Source organism: Talpa occidentalis, unplaced genomic scaffold, assembly GCF_014898055.3.
Source record: "Talpa occidentalis isolate TD23 unplaced genomic scaffold, MPIMG_talOcc4v2.1 talOcc4.15, whole genome shotgun sequence".
Classification (NCBI taxonomy): domain Eukaryota; kingdom Metazoa; phylum Chordata; class Mammalia; order Eulipotyphla; family Talpidae; genus Talpa; species Talpa occidentalis.
The window spans coordinates 48,083,837-48,109,304 of record NW_023601543.1 but is presented as its reverse complement, the minus strand read 5'-3'; the positions used below and the strand labels follow the sequence as shown (position 1 = coordinate 48,109,304).

The window sequence follows — 25,468 nt, the reverse complement described above, 5'->3', positions numbered from 1 at the left end:
GGGCACATTGCCAGAATGTAGCAGACCCAGCATTCAAATCTACGTTATGCTAGACACAGTACAGTGTTTTAGTTCATTTAACTTAAACCTTCCAACAAGGTAAGTACTAGAATTTCCCCCCATTGTATGGATGGGATTTGAATTCAGGCAGCCTACTGCCAGACCTCATGGGCTCCAACACTGCTCTGTGATTTCTTGAGGGATGGATGGCATGAGAGGCCTAGAACCAAAGCCAAAGTCTCCTGATCTCTCAGGTCAGTGTGCCATGCACTATAGTTTCTTGAACGAATGCCCAGAGCCACAGCAGGCACAACTCCTCTTGAACCTAAAGAAAGTCTGAACCTAAAGAAGGAAGTGAACTCCAGGGAGCAAGGCCACGCTCCATCCACGTAGACCTGTGCCCTGGCTATGCAGCCCAACCATCCTCCTTTGTTGTCCCATGGTTCTCCATCCTCAGACCCTCTGGCAGCAGGCAAGAGAGTGAATGCTCTGAGGAGGGAGCACACCTCTGCTCTGGGTCTTCATGTTACTACCCTGCCCTGTGTAGAGGACTTCGCCTTCTAAGCCCGTGTGCAGTTGGACACAGGTGAGAAGGAGCCACTAGTCTTGCCTGTTGCTGACTGCCATCCTGAAAGGCCCAATAGAATGGACATGTGTACAGTGCTGGAGGTCAGGGTTAGAGGTGAAAGATCAGTTATCACAACCTCTTGCAGTACAAATCTGGTAAGTAAGGGCCACAGAATAAGTTGTAAGCAGAGCTGGAGGGATCTTTGTGGACCCTTAGGACAAGCCTCTGGGCCATACCACTGATGAGGAAAATCTCCAAAGATAGGTGGAGGCTTCCTCAAGGCTGATTTGGAGTTGAGGACCTTCCAAGGTCCTAGAATTTGGCCTTTTTCCTGACCAGCTCAGATCTGTGACACGGAGGGGAGATCAGAGGGAGTAAGTTATTCTGGGCGTTGTGATGACATGTGCTCCCAGAGACCCAAGTCTGGCCCTTTGCCATGGGGTCCCTGGGAGCTCTCTGGCTATCAGCCATGGCACCCTGCCTGCTGAGGCCTGGGGGGAGGAGGAATCACTGATTCTTAATGGCATCCTGCCCAGAAAGCCTACAGAACTGCCCAGTGCTAACTCTATTTCCACTGAAAGAATTGACTTCAGTGTATCCAGAGGGTTCAAGTTCAGATTCCAGGCTGAACTTCTGGAACTGGGCAGTTCTGAGCATGGCAGTAGACAAAGGAAGGAAGCCATTATCTCCTTAGATGTTCTGGAAAGGATTCATATCCAGTCTCAGTCTATCTGAACTGGGAGACAGCTGTTATACCCTGAAAGAAGGGAATGGATGAAATGACTTTTGAGAGCTCTTGTTCTCTTTGGGGCATTACCTGACAAAACACAAGCATTTCAAGAGGAGCTATGACTCCTGTGAAGAATGGTGTTTTTTTTTTCCAGACTTTCCCTGTAGATAACCCCAACAGAAGACTCAGAGACCTGAAACCCTACCTTTCATTATGCCACCGGGAAACTGAGGCCCAGAGAGGAAGGGGCCTCCCTGAGATGCCAGAGTGAGTCATGATTCCTGACATTAATGAGCAGAGCTGGAGAATTGACCCCCTGACCCAGAGCTCAGAATACCTGTCTGAGAGTGTTTCCTGAGGCCACAGCTTTTATCCTCCTACTGACTGTCTTCATACTGTCCATGTCCTGCCCAGACCGAGGGCTCTCTTCTCTTTCCCCTTTTTGTTGGCACACTTTCTACAGCCCCTGTTTGTCTTGGTTGTACACAGAGGCCCCAGGGAGCGCTGGTGTGGCCTTAGGCAGGAGGCAATCAGACAGGTTGCCAGATGCAGGTGGCAGGACTGACGGGTGAGACAGCAGGCAGGCTTGACACTCCAAGTTCAGGGAATTTCAAATGGTATTGCTGTTCAGTCCCAGACTACTGGTTAACGGTGCCTGCCAAGTCTGAGAGTTTGAATTGGTGATCCGCCTCCAGTCCCTCCTCCTTAGCTAGCCTCTTCCTCCTCCCTCCCTCCCTCCCTCCCTCCCTCTGTCCTTTTTTTTTTTTTTTTTTTTTCCTTCCTGAAGGCTCCTGGAGTTGAGGCGAACTGAGCTCAGGCAAGCCACTGCTCTCTGCCTTCTCCCCTCATGGTGCCCGCTGATGGAGCTTAGGACTAGATCTGGCTCTCACAAAGCCCCCAGTCCCCTCTAGCCTAGTCCCTAGAGAGGGAGAGACTTGTGCACAGCAGAGCTCTGCTGGGCCCTGCTACTTTTCGAGTGCCCCCATTATGCCTCTGCTGGATGTTTTCTGGGCTTGCTTCAAGAAAGTGAAGGTAAGTGCCTGCCTAGACCCAGCCCACCTGCTGCTCAGGGATCTATGAGACAGCTGGGGACCACCTCACACCAACTGGGAAGGCAGATGGGCTTCTGAGACTACCTTGGAGTTAGAAAATTTTGGGTTCAAATCTTGCTTTTGTCATTTAACCCACTCTGCGAACTTCTGCTTTCCCATGAAAATCAGTAGGCTAACTGACTCTTTTTCATAACACTTGTCTCTGTTGCTTCCTCAGCCTTGCCACAAAGGCATGATTCTTAACCTCTCTGAGTCTCAGTTTTCTCAACTTTAAAATGATGACGTTGGTGTTACTGTTTATATATTAAATGCATACAAATACAAGAGATTATGTGTGTGTAAAGTTCCAGCATGATTCCAGGAATATAGCATCCATATGAGTCATGGTAACTATTATTATGATCATTAGTACTAATTTCCATCAACATTTATTAAGCACCCACTCTGTGCTAGGCAACATGGAAATTACACAAAGCCAAAAGGAGACTTGACTTCTGTCCTCAAAGAGGAGGTAGAGAAAGTGACAAACTTTTATCAAGCACCTACTGCATGCAAGACACTATGGTAGATAGTGAGTTAGTCAATAAACATTTTTTATGTGCATACTACATCCTGGACTTGGGGCATTCAGATACTAGAGGGATATGTGAAGAACAACTTCTGCTCTCAATAACCAAGGAATGATATTTGTTTAGTACCACTTATGTATCAGACATAGGCACTTTCAATGAACTTTTGTGGTAATCTTCAGCACCACCCATTACTTCCCTGCTTTGGTGGGTGGGGAAAGGAAACTGAGAAATCTTGGCAAGGTCACTTGATAGGACTGGCAGAGTTAGGATCTGAATTCCTAAGTGCAAATTCTTCTCGACTTTATGTGACTTTCTGCGGCTCAACCCAGTAGAAAGACTTTTAAACAAGTTTGACTATAAGATAGGATGAAAGTAAGGCTAGGACTCTTGGAAAGGACAGATCACTTCCACTAGGAGGGACTAGGAAAGGTTTTATAGGGAGGTCACAGTTGGGCTGAGCCTGAGGCTTGAAGGAAGAGTTTTCAGTATGACAAGGGGGGGAAGGACATTCCAGGCATGCTTAGCAGAGGGAACTCTGAGCAAGAGTCTGCAGGCAGTCCAGGGGTGGTGGGCTGGGGGAAGGGCCAGTGTAGCAATGTGCCTGGAGCGCTAGAGATGGAGAACCAAACTGATTGAAAATGGTCTGTTAGTTCACTAACCTCAGTGACGTTTTCAACTACCTGTAGTAAAATGAGAGAAAAAGTGGGGATGATGTAGTACAGTTTTCAGAATGCTAAATTAAGTCAACTCAAAGGGATGTTCTTTATTTGGATATTACTATGTCCTTCATTTGGGGTGAGGAATCAAATTATCTTCTTTTTAATGAAATAGGAATGAGAGATCCCCTTGTGATTTTTAAAATGTTTGGCCCCATCACAATAAAAAAGGCACACTTTGTTTCTGTATTTAGTTATTTAAAAATTGTCTTCTTTATCCATGAAATCCCAAAGTCTGGGAACAGGTCGTTTTCAGAGACAAGGATGGGGCAAATTCCAGTAAAGTGGAGACATAATTAAATGGGTGGTTTTTAAGGAAAGTACTCCAGCGGCCTTGGGAGGGGGCATTGCAGAAGGGCCCTATGCTGATGAGTGCAAGGAGGTGGCTGCCATGGCAGCAAGGGTGGTTAGGCCAGAGTTGAGAAGGGCATGGGTCTAGTGGTAAGCACAGGGCAAGGGGCTAGTGAAAGTGCCTGGGAGGTTTGATCTTCCAATTAGGCATTCTAATTGGCAGTGACTGGCAGTGTTTAAACCCCTTTGCACTCCTGACCTCAACCTCTCAGACCTGCCACAAACACAGTGTCTTAGAAATTGTGAAGGTGGGAAAGCCACAAGAGAAGGTCAGGGACCTCTATCCCAGATCCCAGACACTAACCCCTTCCATTCACATATGAACAAATCTGCAAACGCAAGATGGAATTTGAGCACACTCTCTCAGCTATACCTTTTTCATCCACTTCAATTTCTTTCCCTTTGGTAATCACCAATCTGTTCTCGGTGTTTAGGAGCTTATGTTTTGCTTTGTTGTTCATTTATTTGGTCTTGTTTTAATATTTCACATGAGTGAAAGCAGATGATATTTGTCTTTTTTTTCATCTGCGTTATTTCATTTAGTATAACATCCTCGAGTTCATCCATGTTATCATAGGTGGCAAGGATTTGTTATTTTTTATGCATATGCCCACGTGCGCATACCAAGGTGGGGTCACGTTCACACACATACAACTCCTCCCATGCACAAGCCTGCAGACTCTTACAGAGACACAAAGCCCCAGGCACCTACACAAAATTATGGTAAGCTGACGGAAGCATGCACGCGGGGCACAAAGCACATGTGTATGCCTGCATGTACACAGGGCTTTGGCAGATGCAAATTCACCTATGTTTAAATCTCAGGGCTAAGGGGCAGCCTGCCATCCTGCACACATGCTTGGATGTCATGTCTCCTTTTCCAGTGCTGCTGATTTGAGGCCTTCTGGGCTTGTGAGCTCAGTCAAGGGCCCAGGCTACTCTGAGCCTCTGTCCCTTTCTGAGCCAGGTCCTCTTGTGAGCAATTGTTGACTGTAGGAAAACAGACTGCAGGGAAGGGCAAGGCTGTGGCACAGCTGTCATGGGCTGAAAGAGCCCTCTCAGATGATGGGGTACTGATGGGAAACAGAGCCTCCCATCATCCCGTACCATAGGGAGCACTCCATCAGCTTAAGAGGTATGAGGAGGGAGAATCAGACACACTGGGTGTATTTCATGGTTCCATAAACACACCAACATACATAGTAGGTGTGACTTTCAGCAAGTTCTCTCTGAGCCTCAGTTTCCTTTGTACAAACTGACACTATTAGGCACCTGCATCAGAGACACCATCGAGATTTGCAGAGGTTGTTTTCTTTACTCCCCCTGGTTTTAAAAAAAAATCAAGTAGCAGTGGTTTCTAACCATTATCTAAGTTTTAGGTTCAACATACTGCTGCATGTGTATATGCTACAATGCGATCATCCCAAAAGTCTAGTTTCTATCCATCACTATACATTTGACCATTTATACCTTTTTCATCCACTTCAATTTCTTTCCCTTTGGTAATCACCAATCTGTTCTCGGTGTTTAGGAGCTTATGTTTTGCTTTGTTGTTCATTTATTTGGTCTTGTTTTAATATTTCACATGAGTGAAATCAGATGATATTTGTTTTTTTTTTTTCCTCTGCGTTATTTCATTTAGTATAATACCCTCGAGTTCATCCATGTTATCATAGGTGGCAAGGATTTGTTATTTTTTATGAGTAGTATTCATTAACTCATCAGTCAGTGGGCACTTAGGTTGTTTCCAAATCTTGGTTTTTGTGAATAGTGCTGCAGTGAACACATTGGTGCACAGAATTTGTCAAATTAATGTTTTCGCATTTTTGGATAAATACCCAGAAATGGAATAGGTAGGTATGTTACCTCTGATGTATTGGTTATATTATTACTTTTTAAAGGGATGTCCCTACTAAGGAGATTGTGTCTTGGAGTAGGTAGGGCACAAGCCTGATTTTCTGGAAGCAGATGCCCAAACTGGACACCAGGAGCACCCAGAGAAAGAACAAGGGCTATGTGCAAACTCCAGGGTTAAGGCCTCAGGTCTTACCTGCTCCATTGCCGCGGGTCCCATTGGCCCTCTACTCTGGCCTGAATCTAGGAACAGAAGCCACCTGTTTGAGATCTTAAGAATAACTCCTCAGATACCAGGGATACTGGGAAGGTGTCAAGAGACTAGGCCAGGGTGTGGGACTGCTCTGAGCTGCACTGAGGTTAGGGGCAGACAAGAGACATGCATTTGAATGGGAGATGAACCCAGAATAAATCATTTGACATGTATCTGATGTGTCTTCCCTGGAGGCCAGTAGGGCAGAAAGATACCCAGACTGCTCAGCACAACCAAACATGCCTCATGCTCATGCCAGCCCTCACATAGGACTGTTTCTCTGATTGCCCTTTTGCCCCCTTCCAGCACTTCACATGCATGGTGTTATGCACAGAATGAGTATCCAGAACCTGAATCCTGTGTCATGTTGCTCTCTTTATATCAGGTGGACATATCAGTTGCTGCAGGCCACTGGCCAAGGAGGTGGAATATCAGCTGGTGCTCCATCCCAGTCATGACCTATAGGTGACTTTGAAAGGGTCCATACTGTTTGTTTTTTTTTTAAGATTTATTTATTTATACATACAAGAACTGGGGTACAGGCCAGAGGTGTGGGGGGTGAGAGAATTCACCAGAGACAGAGTGGGGAAAAGAACAGGCAGATCGACTGAAATACACTGCTGAGGGGAGCAGCAGGTGAGTCAGGAGAGGTCTGCTGTGCCATGCGGGTAGCTCCCTGGCCGGGGATCAAACTTGCGCTGCAATGGCTGCGGTGAGCTGCGGCGAGCTTCATAGTTTGTGTCTTAACCCCTTGTGCCACCAGGGAGGCCCAGGGTCCATACTGTTTGCCGTCCCTCTATTCCTCCCTCTCATAACATAGAAAGATAGTCACACAATATCAGAGATGGAAAGACCCATAGAGATGACCTTTTTTTTTTTTTTTTTTAAAGATTTATGTATTTAAAGGGCCTCCCCGGTGGCACAGCGGTTGAGCACTGGGTTGAGAAGCTGTCTGCAGCCTCTGCAGTGCCAGTTCGATCCCCGGCTGCTCCCCAGCCACCGGAGGAGGGTCCCACATGGCGCGCAGACCTCTCCTGCCGCCCGCTGCTCCCTCAGCAGTGTACTTCGGTCCTTCTGCCTGCTCTGCTCCCCGCTCTGGCTCTGGTGAATTCTCTCACCCTCCCGCGCTTCTGACTGTACCCAGGGCTTGTATAAATAAATAAATCTAAAAAAAATAAAATAAAAAAAAGATGTATTTATGCATACAAGAGCTGGGGTGTAGGCCATAGATGCAGGGGGATGAGAGGATTCACCAGAGACAGAGTGGGGAGCAGAATAGGCAGATCCACTGAAATAAACTGCTGAGGGGAGCAGCAGGTTAGACAGGAGAGGTCTGCTGCACCATATGGGTTATCTCCCTGGCTGGGGATCAAACTCCTGCTGCAGAGGCTCCAGATAGATTCATATTGCTGAGACTTAGCCCCTTGCACCACCAGGAAGGCCCACGACTTTTCATCTCTCCCTCTTCCCTCTGAAATACCAAATGAAGAAATGGAAACCCAAAGAGGGGAAGAAATATGCTCAAGGTCACAGAGGGGTCAGTACATAGCCAGATGCACATGTGGTCTATATAGACCACATGGCCCTACTTGTTCTGTGACAAAATCCAAACACAGCTTGTCTCAGGTAGTCTCTAACAACAAAACCAGTGATTCACTTACACATGCCATATACACGTGCACACATAAACACACAGGATAATAACCCCATTGCTCCTGCCTATAGAGTTTCTATGCAAGGGAAAGCAAACCATGGACAAAAATTCCCGTGCAAACTGAGAAGCCTCTTAGTGATTAGCTACCCATCCATGTGTCAACACAGAGTGTGGTGCTTTTGCTATCACTGCTCTCCCCTTAACCAGCCCGTGTGTGTAAGTGGTAATGTACATGTACACTTTTGCAACTTGTACATACAGTCACCTCTCAATTTCTGGGTTCAAGGAAATGAATTATGACATAGACTCCCAGTTCATGGAAAAACCACTTACCAATGGTAGGGCAAGATCCTGTACCCCATAGGAGGAGGCTTCACAGCCAGGATTCCTCTTTCAGTTCCACAATCCAGTAAAATGTGTCAGTTTTGTTATGGGTACTGGCTGCCAACATGGATGAAAAACCCACACTGTGGGTTGTGCCTATGTGGCTAATTGTAAATTTCTCAGCTGCTGATGACATATGTTGTGATTCTGTAAGGCACAGATCTCTGGGCTGAGATGAAGGAATAGGTTGTTGTAGGCTTACTGTCACAGGTGGTCTTAAAGGAAGTTTTTAGATGTGGATGATCTAAGCTATCTTGGAGGAGTTTCCTGGTTCAGGGCAGAAGGCAGCTTAGTATGGCAGAAACAGTACTTGACATGGGGTCAGAATGACCTGGATGTCATGCCCACCTCTGCCACCACTAGGCTGACTCGTCACAAGCAAGCCATCCAGGGGAATAAGACATAATGTAGTTGCCAAAGAACTGATGACACACCAGAGAGGCTCAATTGCATGGGAAAATGAAAGGACAATCTATGATGGTAAAGAGAAGGAAGGCTTCTTCAAGGAGAAGTAAGTTTGGAGACAGGAGAGGAAGGTGGCACAGTCAGGGAATTTGTCCTGGATATAGGGGCTGGGTAGGAACGGTGTGGGAAGAATGACCAAAATGAGATACCTGGAATTTCTTAGGTGGAAGTTGGATCTTGGTGCTCTTGCTGCAGTGCAATCAGGAGGCTCTCTAGAGTAAGAAAATATGGCATCCAAAACTTTACCTATCTAAGCCACAACTTGCTGGTTGTGTGACCTTAACAATGTTGTTTCACCTCTCTGAGCTTTCGTTTCCTTCTCTGTAAAATGGAGATAATAGTACCTACCCATTGGGTTAATATGTATTAAATGTTTAGAAAAGTACCTGGCACATAGTTAGTGAGCATTAACCATTTTTTTATTGTTTGCACACTGGGGAAAATTATAATTCCTACCTTACAAGTCTGTAGTGAGGATCACCTGAAATAGTGATGATAAGGCTTGTTGAGATGTTTGTTGTTATTGTAAATGAAATGAGGAGTTTCCATAGCCTAGGAAAAGTTTTGAGGAATTCATTCTTTCATTCATTCAGCCTAACAATATTGTTTTCAGGGCCTACCATGGGCCAGGCACTGTGCTAGGCCCTGAGAAGATAGATAATGGTAGAATGGTAATGCTAGGCCCTGAGAAGATAGATAATGATAGATAATGGTAAGATAGCTGTGGGTCCTACCCTCATGGAGCTTACTGTTGAGTAGATATAAAATTAATAACGCTCAAACTTCCCAAGTACCCTGTTGGTGGATATGGCTGATTTAGTCCATAAATTGTCAGCATGTGAAACTATCCAGTCAATTAACTAGTTTTGTCTATCTAATACTGGTGCTTGGCAGTCTTGCCCAATTCTCAAAGCAAAGGAATGTCTACACTGGAGCCCAGGGTACTTCCTGCACCAGCACAGTCAGGAACAATCTTGAAAGTGGGCCCAGCCTGGGAGGAGAAACCATAGCACTTGCCTGAACTGCACTTTTAATTTTTGTTCCTCCTTTTGTTGCCTCATGTTAGCACAAGTGATAAGGTTTGCTCAAGATGCATTTGAGGTAGAGTATATTCTCTAGGCAGTGGGAGAGATGGGCATAGGCACTCGGGAGGTAAGATTAGAAGTAGGAAGCAAGGCTTTGAATCTGACTTCTGTCTTGGACACAAATTCTTACTTTGCCTTCAACTTCTTTGGTGCCAAAAGGAATATGAGTGGGGACATAAAGAGGGGGGCGGGAAGTGGAGGTCATACCTGACAGCATGGCTGGTGGGGGCAGGAGTAACTGGAAAAGGCTGCAGATAAGCAATGCCAGATGTTTTCCTCCCAAAACATTAGAGAAAGTCAGCTCTTCACATGTGTTAACTCATTTCACCATCACAGCAACACTGTGATGTGAATGCTACCATTTTCATCATCCTCATTTTAGTGAAACACAGGCGGGTTTAGAAACTTGTCCAAAGTCACGCAGTCACTAAATGGTAAACTTGGAATTTCAAACCAAGCTAATTTCATTCTAAAGTCCATGTTCCATCTTTCAGGTTTATGTAATATCCACCTATAAATGGAGCTGCTGGGTTGGTTTATCTTTGAGATTCATGTGACAGTCTCATTACATTTTATATATACTTATCGGAAATTTCAAACCAAATGAAAAAAAAATGCTCTCAAAATGTCAGTGATTTCCATTCAAGGTCCCTTGGGAGGAGGAGGGGGCCCCAGACTCAGGGAACTGTGCCTGCACTGGAGGCTGGTCCTCCAAGCAGCTGGCCCCCTAGGGCCTGAGAACAGCTGGAGCACTGAGAAACTGTGGGAACCAGGGTCTGGTCTGTATTTCCACGTCACTAGTAACAATAGCAGGCAGCAACAGCTCAGGTGGTCTGTGGCCGGATGTGGGCCCTGAGGTTTCACAGTGGGGTCAGGGTGAAGCTCCTTGACTCACCCCTCTAGTCCACCCCTGAGCTGCTGCTGCCAGGGTCCTTGGAGTACAGTTGGATGGACAGTGCAGGTGCCAATATTGCCAAGGGGCAGAGGAAAGGAAGTCCTGTATTTGGGGAATGGGAGTTGAGGGCCATTCCTCTGCCCTGGATGGATCATTATGGGAGTTTGAGAGAAGAATATGATGTAATGGTCATAGTAGCTGCTGGAAATAGGATATCAATCGCTAGCCCGGGTTCTGCTTCTTATTACCCGTTTTGAGCCTCATGGGGAGCTTACTTCCTATTTCATAATTGATTGCAACAAAGCCAGATGTGAAAAGACGTGCCACATAGTATGCAGTCGGTAAAGAAGAGTTAAATTTGAGGATAATTGATTGGGTGTTCTTGGTGACTCTGGAGTCATGGCTTGTGTCCTCAGTTTCCTCATCTGTAAAATCAGACACTTGACCTGATTGAGGAGAGCTTAGAATTATGGACGTCCTGTGAGAGTAAAAAGACTATAGGAAAGACAGGTGCTACTACCACAAAGCACAGGAAGTGGGTTGTTTAGGTGGTTCCCCAATTCCTCTTATCCCCACCCCTACTCCAATACCTGGTCAAATTAGTTCAGAGGTGTGGAAAAGCAGCTTCATTCCACCCTGGAACCACCATGTGTCTCCCTTCCAGTCACTTCTTACACTCACCCTGTCTCAGGCCCCACTCCCAGAAAGTCTCCCAAGCTCCCAAGTTTGGAGCAGGAAGGAGGGTCCCTGTTGGCTGGTGGGAAAGTCACATCTTTAGGATATGACATTCCTGAGATTATCCAGAGAACCTCTGGGGGTTGCAGCTGTTGGCTTACTCTCCTCCCTAGCTCAGCTCTAGGCCTGCTGTGGAGGTGGAAGAGTAGGCCCAAGGCTGGAGTAGCCTGGAGGAAAAGGGGCCCAAATACAGGAAGCTAGGCCTGGAGTGGTCTTGCAGGCCCAGTGAAAAGTAGGAAGTGGGGAAGGATAAAAGGCCCTGCCAGGAATTAGGGCAGAGAGCCCAATGCTGTAGGGATTTCTACCAGGGGGTAGTTATATAATGGTCTGTGGACCAGCATTCCAGAGGCCACAGTTCTGGTCACCTTGTGGAGCCAGGTGGGTAAGTGGATATTAAACCACGGTAATCCTGGTAGGTAGGAATGGAGGTCCCACACTACAATATAATATGGGGAAGCTTGTATCCTCTGAGAGGTGACAAAGGGGAGACAGACTCTCAGACTCTCAGTTCTACAGAGGCCTTCTATTGTAGAAGTCATTTCTTCTATCACCCTATTCCATCTGGGATTGTCCCTCACCCTCTTTCCTGTGATGGGAGGTAAGAATGTTTAGGACCTATTGTTAAGACAAGTCTAACCAGCAAAGAATTGGTCAAAGGCACAAGGTCAGGCCCAGCATGCCAGTGCTGGTCAGTCCTACTCTCTAGTAGATCTCCTCTGTCCTTTCCAGGGAAAAGATTGGCATCCCTCAGGGCTGAAGCACCCCATGCTCAATAGACCTCACACACTGAACATGAACACATGTTCCCATGCCACTTGGATGGGGTTCATAAGACACTAATGATCTAATTTCCACCTAATCCAGCCCCAGCCAGCACACCATCCTATATATATATATATATATATATATATATATATATATATATATACCCACTGTCTTCAGGCCAGACTAAGAGTTCCTCTAAGGACTCAGCCAAATACAACCCCTATTCTAGTTCTAGCATCATGGAAGTTGGCTGAGTGTGTAAAACACACATGTACACTCCTGCATGTATAAGTGGCCAAACCCAATGTACCTTCTCCCAGTGGAGAGACCCCAGGAAGCAGAGGAGTCAGCTCCTGAAGGGTCAGGGGAATCCACTACCCCCAGTGGCCATAGTCTATGTTGACAAAACACAAGCTGAGCCTGGGGGTGGTGAAAGCCAACTCTGGAGGTTGGCAGAGTCAGACTGTGAATAAGGCTCTGTGTGGCTCAGCTGAGAGGGCCGGGGGAGGCTGGAATGTCAAGAACGTATTCTCATGACTGGCCCCAGGCTTGGGCCTGTGGTACAGGGCTTGCCAGGGACCTGGGGGTGGGATGGCAGGGTGGGGGAAGAGCAGAGAAATGAGGCAGGCAAAGGATGAGGAGTCTCTCCAGGCCTGCCATCAAGATAGCAGGACAAGGGTTGTCAGGGAGCCTGCAGGCCAAGAGAGGGTGCTGGAGAGAATGAGCTCTTGCCCAGCCAGTTATGGGCATGGACTCCTTGAGCCTGGGCAAAGCCTGCCAATAGCCCTTGCAGCTTGTTTCCAAAGCACCCTTCTCTGACCTCCTCATCGAGCCACCAGCTTTGTGTTTCCGTCTCCCCTTTGATGATGCTCCCTCTTTTTCATTTTTTCAACACATCTCCCCTTTTCTGTAAAAACCTCCTGATGTCTTTTGCTATCTGATCACCCTCTCTCCCTCTGGGCCGTAAGCTCTTCAAGGGCAGGTACTATATCTTCTCCTGGGCAACTCAATATCTGCGGTTGGGCCACAGCACCCACTGGACAGCCCTGAGCAGATGTTTCACAGACCCCTCAAATCCAACACGTCCGAAAGGATAGTAATTACAAACAGAAGATTCCCTCCCACCTTTTCCCTCTGTTCCTGACTTCAGTTAGTGGTCATCCACCCAGTTGCCCAGGTCAGAAACCTAGGAGCCATCCTCAACTCCTCTCTCATCCTCCACATCCTGTCATTCACTTTGGCTCTATCATGTAAATAGTCCACACATTGGCCCCCTCTTTTCTACCCCATGGACCACTGAACCATCACTAGTTTTGCTTAGCTTCCCCCACCTCCATGCCCAATCAATTCTTCACTCAACAGTAATATTCTGAAACAGGAATCTGACTATGTTGCTCTCAGGCTTAGGCCCCTTCAATGTTCCTGGCCCCACTGGGCTTAGGATAAAGTTGAAGTTCCTTCATATGACCTACAGGAGCCTTACGGTCTGGTCTGGCCCCTTCCACTGTTCACACTTATTCCTCACTCTCTGCCTGGCATTCTGCCCTTCAGCTAGACCACACACAGTCCCTGCAATCACATGCTTCCATACTTCTTTGCCCTGCTCTGTGCTCTTCCATCTGCCTGTCTTACTCGTTGGCCCCTTGCCTGCCTGATGAACAACTATGCACCCTTCATGACCTGCTCCCAATGCTGCTTCCTTCTAAAAGGCCCTCATGACAATGCATCGGTACTCCCAGCAACTAATTACTCCCTCTCTGCAGTTCCACAAGGCTTTATACTTTCCACAGCACTTACTTGAAATTGTGATGATTTGTTCACGTGGCATGTTCTTCCTTTCTTAGCCCCTCACCCCATAACACACACAATTGATTGTGAATTCATCAAAGGTAGAGAACAAGTCTCATTTATCCAAATCCCTGAATATCTAACATGGGGCCTATTTCTTAAGAGGTTCATGGTGAGAGCCTCCTCTGGATGGGAATGACCCACTGGATGGGAAGAATGTCATCACTACTCCTGGTCTCCTTGTAGCCTGGGTACCTCTGTAACTGTTAGACTCCTGGCAGCTGGGTTCAGAACCCCCATGTGAGAGGAACATGTCTACAACCAGGAAGCCAAAGGAACCATCACCCTGTAGCAGAACTCTCTGATGTAGAAGTTCATGTCTCATCTTCCCCTGTAAGTGTCTCAACTACCAAACTAGTGCCTGGATCAGGGGTCAAAGCAGAGATGGACTTGTGGTCCTGACCCAGTCCAGGTTATCTTGAATTCCAGAGAGAAAAGGTAGGACTCAATGAAATTAGCAGCCCCATAAGCCTAAAGTGCAAACTTAGTTCTGAAGTGCACTGCTTATATGACCTTGAGTAAGTAATTTCACTTCTCTGACCTCATTTTGTTCATGTCACATGAAGATAATAAGGCTACCGTGTTGAATGTCTATGACAGTCCAACAAGGTCATTTGTTTGAACCTGTAAATCCTTGAATAAATGTAAATTATCTTTCATTGTTCTTGAATTGTCTTTAATTCTGTTATTCCTATGCTGGGTTGGGGGGTCGGGTGGAAGAGGAGGGAATTTAATATGACCAGAACATGACTACAGAGTGATAAGCAGTCCCATCAGCAGTTCATCTAATTTCCCAAACTGTCAATTTAGGTCCTTGCAGGGGCCTGCTTCTTTCCCTCCCACTCTCTCATTCTTTATTCCTGTTTGTCTACCACTGATAATGACATTGACTTGCTTAATCATAGGTCCACTTTAACTTTATAGGGGACTTTCATATTTCATTCCAGAATTTGCCATCACCCTCACACTACTGTTCTTCAAGGACCTTGCCAGTGGCTACTCAGAGGTGGAGGACTTCTGAAGCTTCCTTTCACCTGTAGTCAACTGTGGGTTGAAGATTCACCAGGTTGTCTTGTGGTCTCCAAGGATATATCTAACTGTCAATCATTTGAGAGTGATCTAGGACTGAGACAAATCTCGTAGGACCAGAATTCTCTGTGGTCAAGTGTCTCCATCTAATCTCCAAGTGCAACCACTGTGCAGAGGATAAAAATGATTCCCAGCACAATAGCAACTGCTTTCCCGATAAGCTTTTGCTTGATTTAGAGGCTGGCTGCAAAAAGGCAGAAGAATAGGCAAGGAGACCCTTCGACATCTAAAAGGAATCCTTATTTGTTGCTTTCCTTTTTCTGTTCATTCTCAATTACTGAATTGACTTATCTACCACTACTCAACCACTAATATTTTCATCTTAGCCACTAACATTGCTTACCTGAACTACTGTCTCCTCAGGAATCTCCCTGCTTCTGCTCTAGCTCCCCAAGCCATTCCCCACTCCTATAAGCCAGAGTGATCTCTTCAAGGTGGAAATCTGATCTGGATATTCTCCTGCTCTCTATCTTCCAATGGCTACCTACTCTAAATTGAATCCTCAACCTGGCCTTCAGAGCCCTGCTCCATTTGGCCCTTGCCTCACTTCAGCCTCTGCCTGAAATCTCCTACACCCACATCTTCATATTGCTGGCTCCTGCTTGTCATTCAGGTCTCTGCTCAAAGTTCCATTCCTTAGAGAGACCCTCCCTTACCACCTTTTCCAAAGTAATCTCTTCCAAAACCTCCCCCATCTACCCCCTGTCTCCCTATCACTCTCTAACCAATTCTGGCCTTAAAAGTGTTCTTTTTTGGTTCTTTATGATGTCAGAAATGTCCATATTTGTTTACTTATTTATTGTTTTTCCTTGCTCCATGAAGACTGGGCCCTTATTTGTCTAGATAAGGTCACTTCTCTATCCATACATCTTGCAGTGTGCACTACAGGGCATTGGTGCTCTATGAATTAATTTGTTGAATGAATGAGTTATAATGAGCTTTATCATTATAAAATTGACAATATTTAAAAATGTTTTCTTGTATATTTATTTCTCACAAAGCCTTCAAGGTCAGGATTACTTCTATCCTACTCTTATGGATGCAGAAACTGAGGCTCGAGAGCTTATGGATGGTACCTAATGTCACATATCACTAAGTAGAGGAAGATAGCCCTGAACTTGAACTTTCTGACACTAAATCATGCTCTTTTCACCAACACAATTTTCTGCTAATCTGTCTGATGCTATGTCTACCAAGGATGGCACCTGCCACACAAATGTTGACTAATTATCTGATAATCTTTAGGGTTAGGCCTTGGAATCGGACCGTGAACCATATAGACTATGTCCAGTCCCCGGCTTTGCGTACACGCTCCATTTTGTGAGAGTGGAATGATTTGGAGGAATCAGCCAGTGGGGTGGATACGGTAGGATGGAGTGAATGCTCAGGAGCCTGGGCGTCTAAGCTCCAACTTGCTCTCTCCTTCATCATAGACCATTGAACAACTAGGGTTTAAACTGCATCAGTCGGGCCTCCCTGGCGGCACAAGGAGTTAAGCCTTAGCACTAGGAAGCTATCTGCAGTCATTGTAGCACAAGTTCAATCCCCAGCCAGGGAACTAACACACATGACGCAGCAGAGCTCTCCTGTCTCATCCGCTGCTCCCCTCAGCAGTGTATTTCAGTTAGTCTGCCTGTTCTGTTCCCCACTCTGTCTCTGGTGAATCCTCTCATCCCCTGCATCTGTGGCCTGCACCCCAGCTCTTGTATGCATAAATAAATAAATCCTTAAAAAAATAAACTGCACCAGTCCCCTCATATGTGGACTTTTTTTCAATAAATGCAGTTCAGAACCATGAATGTATCTTCCTTAATAACTTTTTCCCTCTCTAGCTTACTTAATTATAAGAATAGGGTATATTACATATATAACATGAAATATGTGTTAATCAAATGAATATATTATTGGTAAGACTTCAATAGCAGGCTGCTAGTAGTAGTTTTGTGGGAGTCAAAAATTATATGTGGATTTTTGACTGCACAGGGGGTCAGCACTCCCAACCATTACATTGTTCAAGAGTCAATTTTTCTTTTTCTATGGGCTTCAGTGTGTCTTTCTGTGAAATGGGTAGATTGAATTTGCTGACTTCAAAGGTCCTTTCCAATTCTGACATGACCTGGGACTCTGCAATGCCTTGATTTCTTCTGTTTCTTTTGCAGTGCTTCTCATCATTGCAGGGGACGAAGAAAGCCGGTGAGTGTGTGAGGTGAGGCTAACCAGTGGCATGCAGTGGAACTGAGTTTCTCAGTCGTCAGTCCTCTTGGACTGTCTGGTCAGGTCCCTGGTTAGTGCCTAGATGCAAACGCTGGGGGCTTCTGTTTTGTCTTCCTCCAGCGGGCATTTTCTCTGCTCCTTGGACTTCGCCTTTTGGAAGTGAGTGAACGAGTGGAGTTTCTTTCTAGCTCAGATGGAGGGGTTTCTCTGCTTGAGGAGCCAAGGGAGGGTTTCCCCTCAGAGGTATCGGCAAGGGTTAGCCACCCATATGCTTCCCTTATTCTTGGATGTTTTCATTGCACTGGCAAGTATATTAGCATTGGGAGGTATTTTGGAGGAACAAACAGGTAAATGGAAGATAAAGAGAAGAAACTTGGCCTTTGGGGTTCATTGTCTTGATATTTCTGACCCATGTTTTATCTGGAAGGCTTCCCAGAGGGTTACATAGGACATAACCTTGAGGAAAGACATTCCTGCCTTTTTCTCTCTTACAAGTTTTTTTTTTTTTTTTAAGCCTGACTGCCTGCCTGCCTTTCATCTCCAATGTCCTCCTAGAATGTGGACAACTGGGTGACATTCTGGGAGCAACTCCCTTCCATTGATGACTGGGGCAGCAGAGATAGTGAGATACCGGCCCATAATAAATCTACTGCCAGTACCTGAAATAAATACTGGAGTTGGTTTTGCTGAGATAATCTAACCCATCCTCCTAGCTCCAACCTGCCCTCAACCATTCCCCTGGGCTCCAGTTTTTCATCAGTATGAGCCAATGCTTGAATGTGCATGCCTTCTATTTAGTACTAAGGGGTATTGGAAACTGAAAGACACCAATTAACAAGTGGCATGCTAAGGGTCTGTGTGAGGCCTCCTGGGGAGACACTGGAAGAGAACACCTGAACCCTTGCTTCAAAGGGTCTCTCCCAGTAGTTGGACCTGGTTTGAGCAGTCTTACCAAGGTTAGAGAGGGGTTGTGGTGACCGCCCCGGACTTTTCCACCCCTTAGGACCTTGAGTTCTTGGGTGGTGTCTATTAAAAAAGAAGGGCCAACAGAGCAAGTTGTTTATTTGCATTGCTATGACAGCAGATATGAGGGGACCTATTTGAAGCAGGAACACTGCTTTGATCAGCAGACAGCATACATCTGCTTCTCCAGACCCACCTCCCCCACCCAGTCACCATTCCAGGACTTCTTGCTGAGCACAGTTCCTGCTTTGCAACAGAAACTTCTGGGGACACAGGATCTGTGGACTGCCCATACTGGGGGAAGGACATACTTCTCCATTTCAGAGATACCAGCTGTAAAGACTAAAAAGAAACCCCTTGGGCCCTGAAATAGTGACCTCCCCTTTTCCCCGCTTCCCGCAGACAAATGTATTCCCAGCTGCCAAGTTGCCATATTAGAATGTCTGTGCCAGACTGAGTGACCAGCTCTGAACCCTGGGAGGATGGACACCAGGTGACTGAGCGGTCTGTGACTTCCAGAGGAAACAGTGTCTTTTAAAGAGCGGGGCCAGGCAGAAAAGGTTGCCACCTAGGGAGCTGAACTGGGATTGGCTTCTTTTCCCCCTAAGGATAGTATTTTTAAAAAGATTTATTTATTTATGCATACAAGAACAGGGTGTAGGCCAGAGGTGTGGGGGGTGAGAAGATTCGCCAGAGACAGGGTGGGAAACAGAACAGGCAGATCGACTGAAATATTCTGCTGAGGGGAGCAGCGGGCAAGACAGGAGAGGTCTGCTGTTCCATGTGGGTAGCTCCCTGCCCGGGGATCGAACTCATGCTGCAGTGGCTGTGGACAGCCCCACAGGCTGCGTCTCAACCCCTTGAGCCACCAGGGAGGTCCTGGGATTGGTTTTTGTGCTACTTCTGTAGGTTAAAATTTGACAAATGTCTATTTAAGAGCAAATGTGAACACATAGTCTCAGACTGATCCAAGGATAATCTGGCAAAAAGTACATTATGTGGCTGCAGCAATGGAAGTGGCAAGACATGGAGAATCAGGACACCTGGATTTTAGCCCAAGTTTCATTGCTGGTTCACCACGTGAGACTCAACAAGGAACTTCCTGTCTCTGCATCAGTGTCCACATCTATTAAATGGAGCTATTGCACAGGGCTCTCATACAGATCATAAAAGGTATAGTGTGTTAAAAATGTCAAAGTGCTGAAAAAATGTGATTATTTCTGAGATTAGCTCAGGGAAGGGGCAGAACTCTTTGTCTCACTATTTATTTAGTTTTGGAACTCCTGATACCTTCACAGAACACCAGGAATGCCCAATGTTTCAAATTTCAAGAGGCATGTGAAAATAAAAGGTCTTTTCCCACCCCTGCCTCTCAACAACCCAGAAATGTTCTTAGAGGTAACCAAGGTTACCAGTTTCTTGGGCCTTAGATGAGTTTAGAAGTGCTAAAAACATGAGCTGCTCTAGACAGGACTTCAGCGGAGGCTTGAGCTACCTGATTTGGGATGGAGGTAGGTTTGAGAGGATTGTGCAGAAAAGGTACTGAAATTGTGGGGTGGTTAGTTTGGGAGTTAGCATTAGTTTAGCATTAGTTTGGAAGTCAAGAGTCCTGGGATCCAGTCCTGACTGTGCTGCTCATGGTTGAATGATGTTGTCTCCCACTCTCTAACCCTTGATATTCCTTCCATTCTCACAATGCCTGTTGTATTCTCATATGCCATTCTTCCAAGTTCTAGTAGAGTAGAACACATGTGCTGGAGGACAGTCCCAACCAAAGACCTTCTGGAGAAGAAAAATCCAAGCCACCATATGATTTGCATATGTAGTTTTCCTGTTATGATTAGCTAACCAAGGGTTTCTCTGACATGTTACTGATTTGGTTCTAGTGGTCTCACTTACACAGCAAGTGTTTGGCACCATCTTCACAGGAAAACATTAGGAATGTTCAACTGGCTTCTACATATGTAGTGCTGCCCAGACACAGGAAAGTGCCTGAATGACCTGTGACTGTCCTGCTATCGTGGTCCAAGATTCCACCAGTATTATGTTTCCCGAATGTCACAGATTATGAACCAGCTTCACAATTTTGCCACCACTTTATCCTTTAACATTATATACTTGTTATTTTCCTTTAAATCAACTCAATTTTAAACAAATATGCCATAATATTTATGAAATTAGGTTTTGAGGAATAAGTTATCATTTTCCGATTTGATGCTGAATTTTATATGTATCATGATTCAAGATGTCAGTGCCTCACTTCACATCATCCTGAATATACAGGAAGCACTGGAAACAGAACCGGTGATGACAAAACTCCTCCCTAGAGGAGGGTGAAGCTTTCAGGGCTCACTTCAAGACTCATCAGGGGTTTTGGGTTCGCTGTGTCACTTCACATTCCTTTCAGGTGCTCATATCATGTGTTTGAGCATGAATTGCTCCTTAGATATAAATGGATTCTGGGGTCTAAAAAAGATTCCCTTCCCTCCAAACAATTCTGGCAGCTTCATTGGTACTGAAGAGAGAACATTTGTCTGGGGGAGTCAGAAGCTCTAGGTTCCTGTTTTGACTCTGCCCTTTGCCAGCTGTGTGACCTTGGGCCTGTGCCCTTCCTTCCTGGATCTTAGTGTCCCAACTTTAAAAGGATACTTTATTCTAACTGACCTCTGAGGTATCTTGATGTTCTGAAATTCAATAACACCTTTGCTTGCAGACCCCATACTTCTGCTTAAACTATTAACTCCCCTTCCTAGCAACTCCCAGAGGTGAGGAAGCTGATGATCTTCCCTCACATTGTCCTTGCACCAAATCCTTTATGAGCCTCCTTGCGTCTAGTGCAAAAAGCCCCCTTTTTTGGCAGGACTCATGCAGGGCTTCTCTCCAGGTTCCTGTTAAAGTGGCTAAGGTGAACTGAGGGGTAATAGTTGGCCTGTAATAAACAAAAGCTTCAGTTCCCCAAACCAACTGGCTCCACCCTGGCTGTAGGCTGTAGGCTTGGCCTTGGTACCATACTCCATTCATCAGCTACCCCAGAACCCTCCTTCCAGCTCTGTGGGATCAGGGCACCCAGGTTAAGAAGTGGAAAACAGAAACAAATATATTTATTTAAGTGCACTTATCTAAGTTGCTACTGAGAATCACTTCCAAGGCTCAGGAGAGTTGTAGACTGAGCCCACAAAAACCATCATCATCATAATAATAATTTGATTCACTTCCTTTCTTTTGAAAATGACCAAATCATTCTTGTAACGAATTCTTGACTGATCTGGTCATTTAACATTTACTATTGATATTTTATGAAGAACATTTTCAGTGCCTAGCTTATCTAGCATTTGACAGATATTTTTTTTTACCCAGAAACTTAAAATTGTGTAAAGATTTACTTAGTTAAGAAATATCTGGAACTGATTATCACTTGAGATGGAAAATCTTTCAACCATTATTGACAGTGAATTTGCTAAGGCAAAGACACTGGACTGTAGGTTGAGAAATCTAAGATCGAGTCCCAGGTCTGACATTAACTCCTCCTGTGACCTTGAGTTAGTTGCCTCTCCTCCCTAGGTCTCAGTTTCCTTTCTGAAAAATGAAAAGTTGAGCTACAAATTCCCTCTGACCCTCTCCCCAGCCCACACTTACCAGAGTCAAACTGAAAGGAGGGAGAAGGCAGGGATAGGGTCAATGGAAAGGGCAATTTCAAGATGTTCTTTGGGTTGGGGAAAGGATTTACAGACCTGTCGAGGGATATAACAGTTTCCTTTGGGGTCGAAAGGGATTGGGAAGCCCAGGTTTCCTGGTGTCTGTTTTCAGGAATGCAAAGCAGAAAGTCAGACCTATGCTTGCAGATGCATGTCAGGCAAATGATTTGAGGCAAACCTAGCTGGCCACTTTCCAGCCTGGAATCTAGAAGATCAGCAAAAGTGCTGGATAGCATAGAATAACTACCCAGGGACTGGAGAGGGAATGAGAAAAGTGTGGTGGAACAACAGGTCTGGAAAAGACCTGGAAAGTACTATTGGAGCCTTCCAGCAGAAGGTCCCATGGTTCCTTCAAATTCAACACTAAAGATCATATTTTTTAAATCATTCCCCTGGAAACCTTTTCTTTCTCCAGGACTCTTTTCTCTTGGTTAATGCATTGTCACCCACCCAGTCACTCAGACAAGAATTATAGCAATTATCCCATCTCTCTCATTTGCTGTCATTGAGTCATGCATGAAGCTTCTTTGTAATGTTTCCTAAATCTGCCCAGCCATGTTATGACTGTCCTCATCTTGGGCCACTCTGCATGAAGGGTTGCTCTGCCTTCCTTACTGTTGACCCTGCTGCCATGCTTTCCCTTCTAGTCCACTTCCCATGCTGCCCCCTGAGATCTCTCCTTGGTCATGCTGAAAAAGTTTTGATTGTTTCCTACCCTTGGTCAACATCCAGCTTCTTTGCAATGACATTCAATGTCCCTCATCACTTAAAACAACCTATCTTTCTTGCTTCATCCACCACCACACCCTTACATTTTAGAGTCTTGGGAAAATGTACTATTTCCAAAACATTCCATAAACTCTTATATTGGCCTCGCCATTCGGTGTGTCTTTATCAGCCCCCCTACCTGTCCTGTCAAGCCACCTTGTAGATTCCCTCCTCATTTTGTCCAGGCCTCTATCATAACACATCACAGTGTTTTGCATTTACCTTTTCTTTCCTGTAACTCTCATAGACCATGGGATCTTGGTGAGCAAGGGCTACATCTGCCAACCCCTTGAATCCCCCTAACTTAACAAAAGGGTAAACATGAACAATGAATCTGCCAAAAAACTATCTTTTATTTTGGATGGCATGGCAAAAGAGCTCCTAGTAATCAGACTGGTAACTTATTCCTCTTCAGCAGACTTTCTTCCTTATCATTTCAGCTTTAAACTAGCTATTACAGATCAACACAGAGTCCCCACTGGCTCCAGATGACAAATCATCTTGAGACAGGGCCTTAAAGGTCCAGTAGTTCCAGTCAATGGTGCAGATCCATGTAAAAGACTTTCTCACCAAACCCTTGAAACTTGGAAGTTATCCTATATCTCAGGGTGAGATGGATACTTAAAGACCATTTTAACCACTGGTTTTCAAACCAAATACTGAGGAACTCAGAGTCCCCAGAGAATCCTTGAAGGATGAAGGATATAGGGGTAGAACAGAGTTGAGGGGTATTTTATTTAACAAAATTTATTTTGCCTGTTGGAGGCTCCATGAAGATTTAACTTAGCGGCTGGATTTGGCCACAAAACAGGAAACTTTGGAGACCATTGCTCTAGTCCAATGCTCACTTGCTAACAAGCTACCTTTTATATCATTCCTGCTATGTGCCTGCTTGGACTGAGATCAAACTCTGCAGGTATTTCCATGCTTTCCTTTTCATTCTGTACTCAGTGGAAATTTCTTTATATTAAGCCAAAATCACCTACAACTTCCACCCCATGATACTGCTTTCACCCCTTGAAGTCCCTATGACTAATTTTCTGGCATTGTCAACAAAATATGAGAGAAGAGAGGTAAAAGAGATCTTTGCAGCCCATACAGTCCAGTGCTCTTATTGCAGTTGGGGAACCTGAAGTCTAGAGAAGGTAGGTGGTTTACACAACAGCAGAAAGTCAGCGGTAAAATTGAGACTACAGCCCAATTCTCCACTCACCACTAAAATCCTCCCCATTACCTGTCCTTCCCGAGAGTGAAAAGCTCCAGTTCCTACAACCACCTCTGTCAGTTCTAATGACTCTTCCCTAAACTGACTCCCAATTTACAGTAACCAATGGCTGAAAATCAGCAGCTCAATTAGTGAAAGCCCCATTGAGCCCAGGCTGTGGTCAGCCTGGATAAGAGCAGAGGCAAAGGCAAGCACTTTGGCTTCAGAAGCAGCGCTGTTCCCCCATCACAGACTGGGGCCCCATCTGCTTGTCCTCCTCCTCTGTCCATAGAACTAAATTCCATTCACACAGCCCTCCTCCCATGGCAGGGCAGCCAAAGGGCTGCTCTCAGAGGCCCCTCCTGATCTGATTGCTAGAGGATCCCTGCTGTGTGACCTTCCATATCCCAAGCCCAGAAACAGGAAGAGTTGCTTTGGTTTGCTTTTTGAGAAGAAAAATGAAAACATAGGAAGTAGGGCTCCTAAGAACAGAGGCTTCCAACTCTGTGTCCATGTGCCCTTGAAGCAGGATATTTCAGAGAATACATTCCACAGGGGAATGGAATGGCCTCCTTTATTAAAAACAAAACACAAAGTCCTTCAAGGTTTGGAAAGAGAAGAAGGCCAAAAGTAGACTTCTTTAAAAAGAAAACAAAACACAACAGCAACATTGTATTATTTCTTTGTGAGGTAATGTTAGTTTATAACACTGTACATGATTAGGGGGTGTAGGTTCCCACTTTTTTGAGTGTTTGTCACCATACCACATCCACCACCAAGGTTCCCATAGTCCTCCTGCATTGTCTGCTGGGCCCATGCCTACTTTGCTCCTCATCGCCTTCCCTCCCCCTCTGGTAGCCTCCATTGTGCAGTCAGATTTCTAAGGTTTGTTTTGGTTTAGTTTGGTCTGGCCCTTTGTTTCGTTTCCTTATATTCTACATATGGGTAAAATCATCTGGTATTTGTCTTTCTCCAAAGGAGACTCTTAAGCCAGGGAGCAACAGTTGTTTCAGAATCTTCAGCGCTCCCTGCTCCTGACACTTGGAGCTGTCATAAGTTGATCTCACTGCTGTTATCTCAGCATCTACCCCCAGAGATGCTCTGCTCCCTTCAACATGTGGCACAAAGATCCCATCCCCTTTTCTTGTTTTCCCCAGGATCATCTAAGTAGGCTGGCACTTAGAACCTCCCTTTAAAACCAAGAAAAATCAGATACAAATTAACTATCCACAAACCGCACACTATGTTCAGTCTTATGAAGTCCATGCTTCTTGTCTCAAGCAAGCCAGCAAAAGTAGGCCAGTGCTTTGCCTGCCCCGGATATCTGCAGAGTAACAACTTCGTTGCCCCGCATGTATGGCTGTAAGTTCATCTGGCTTTCTCCCCTCTCAGCTATTTGTTGCTGGGAGGTGGCTGCCATTTTGTTACTGAAAGGGCCAATGCAAACGGTATTTTAGGAAAAAAACTTTCCATGTGAATTCTTTCCAGTTCTGGCTTCTGGGCTGTGGAACCTGCCTAGATCACAGCTAGTTGGCAGGGTAGAGACATGGATCATCAGGGTGTTACACGTGCGCTGCCAGCACAGACACACATACTTTGTCCACACAA

At 45.5% G+C, this 25,468-nt stretch overlaps 1 protein-coding gene across 1 annotated transcript in view; it reads left to right on the top strand.

Annotated features, from left to right (window-relative positions):
* The first annotated feature begins 2,094 nt into the window (after positions 1-2,094).
* Positions 2,095-25,468, top strand: part of STARD8 (StAR related lipid transfer domain containing 8) — a 75,025-nt gene continuing 51,651 nt past the window's right edge. Inside the window, exons 1-2 of the mRNA XM_037512309.2 lie at positions 2,095-2,330; positions 17,176-17,209. Coding sequence (XP_037368206.1) covers positions 2,286-2,330; positions 17,176-17,209 — 79 coding nt within the window. The 5' untranslated portion in view covers positions 2,095-2,285. The remainder of the gene's footprint in view (positions 2,331-17,175; positions 17,210-25,468) is intronic.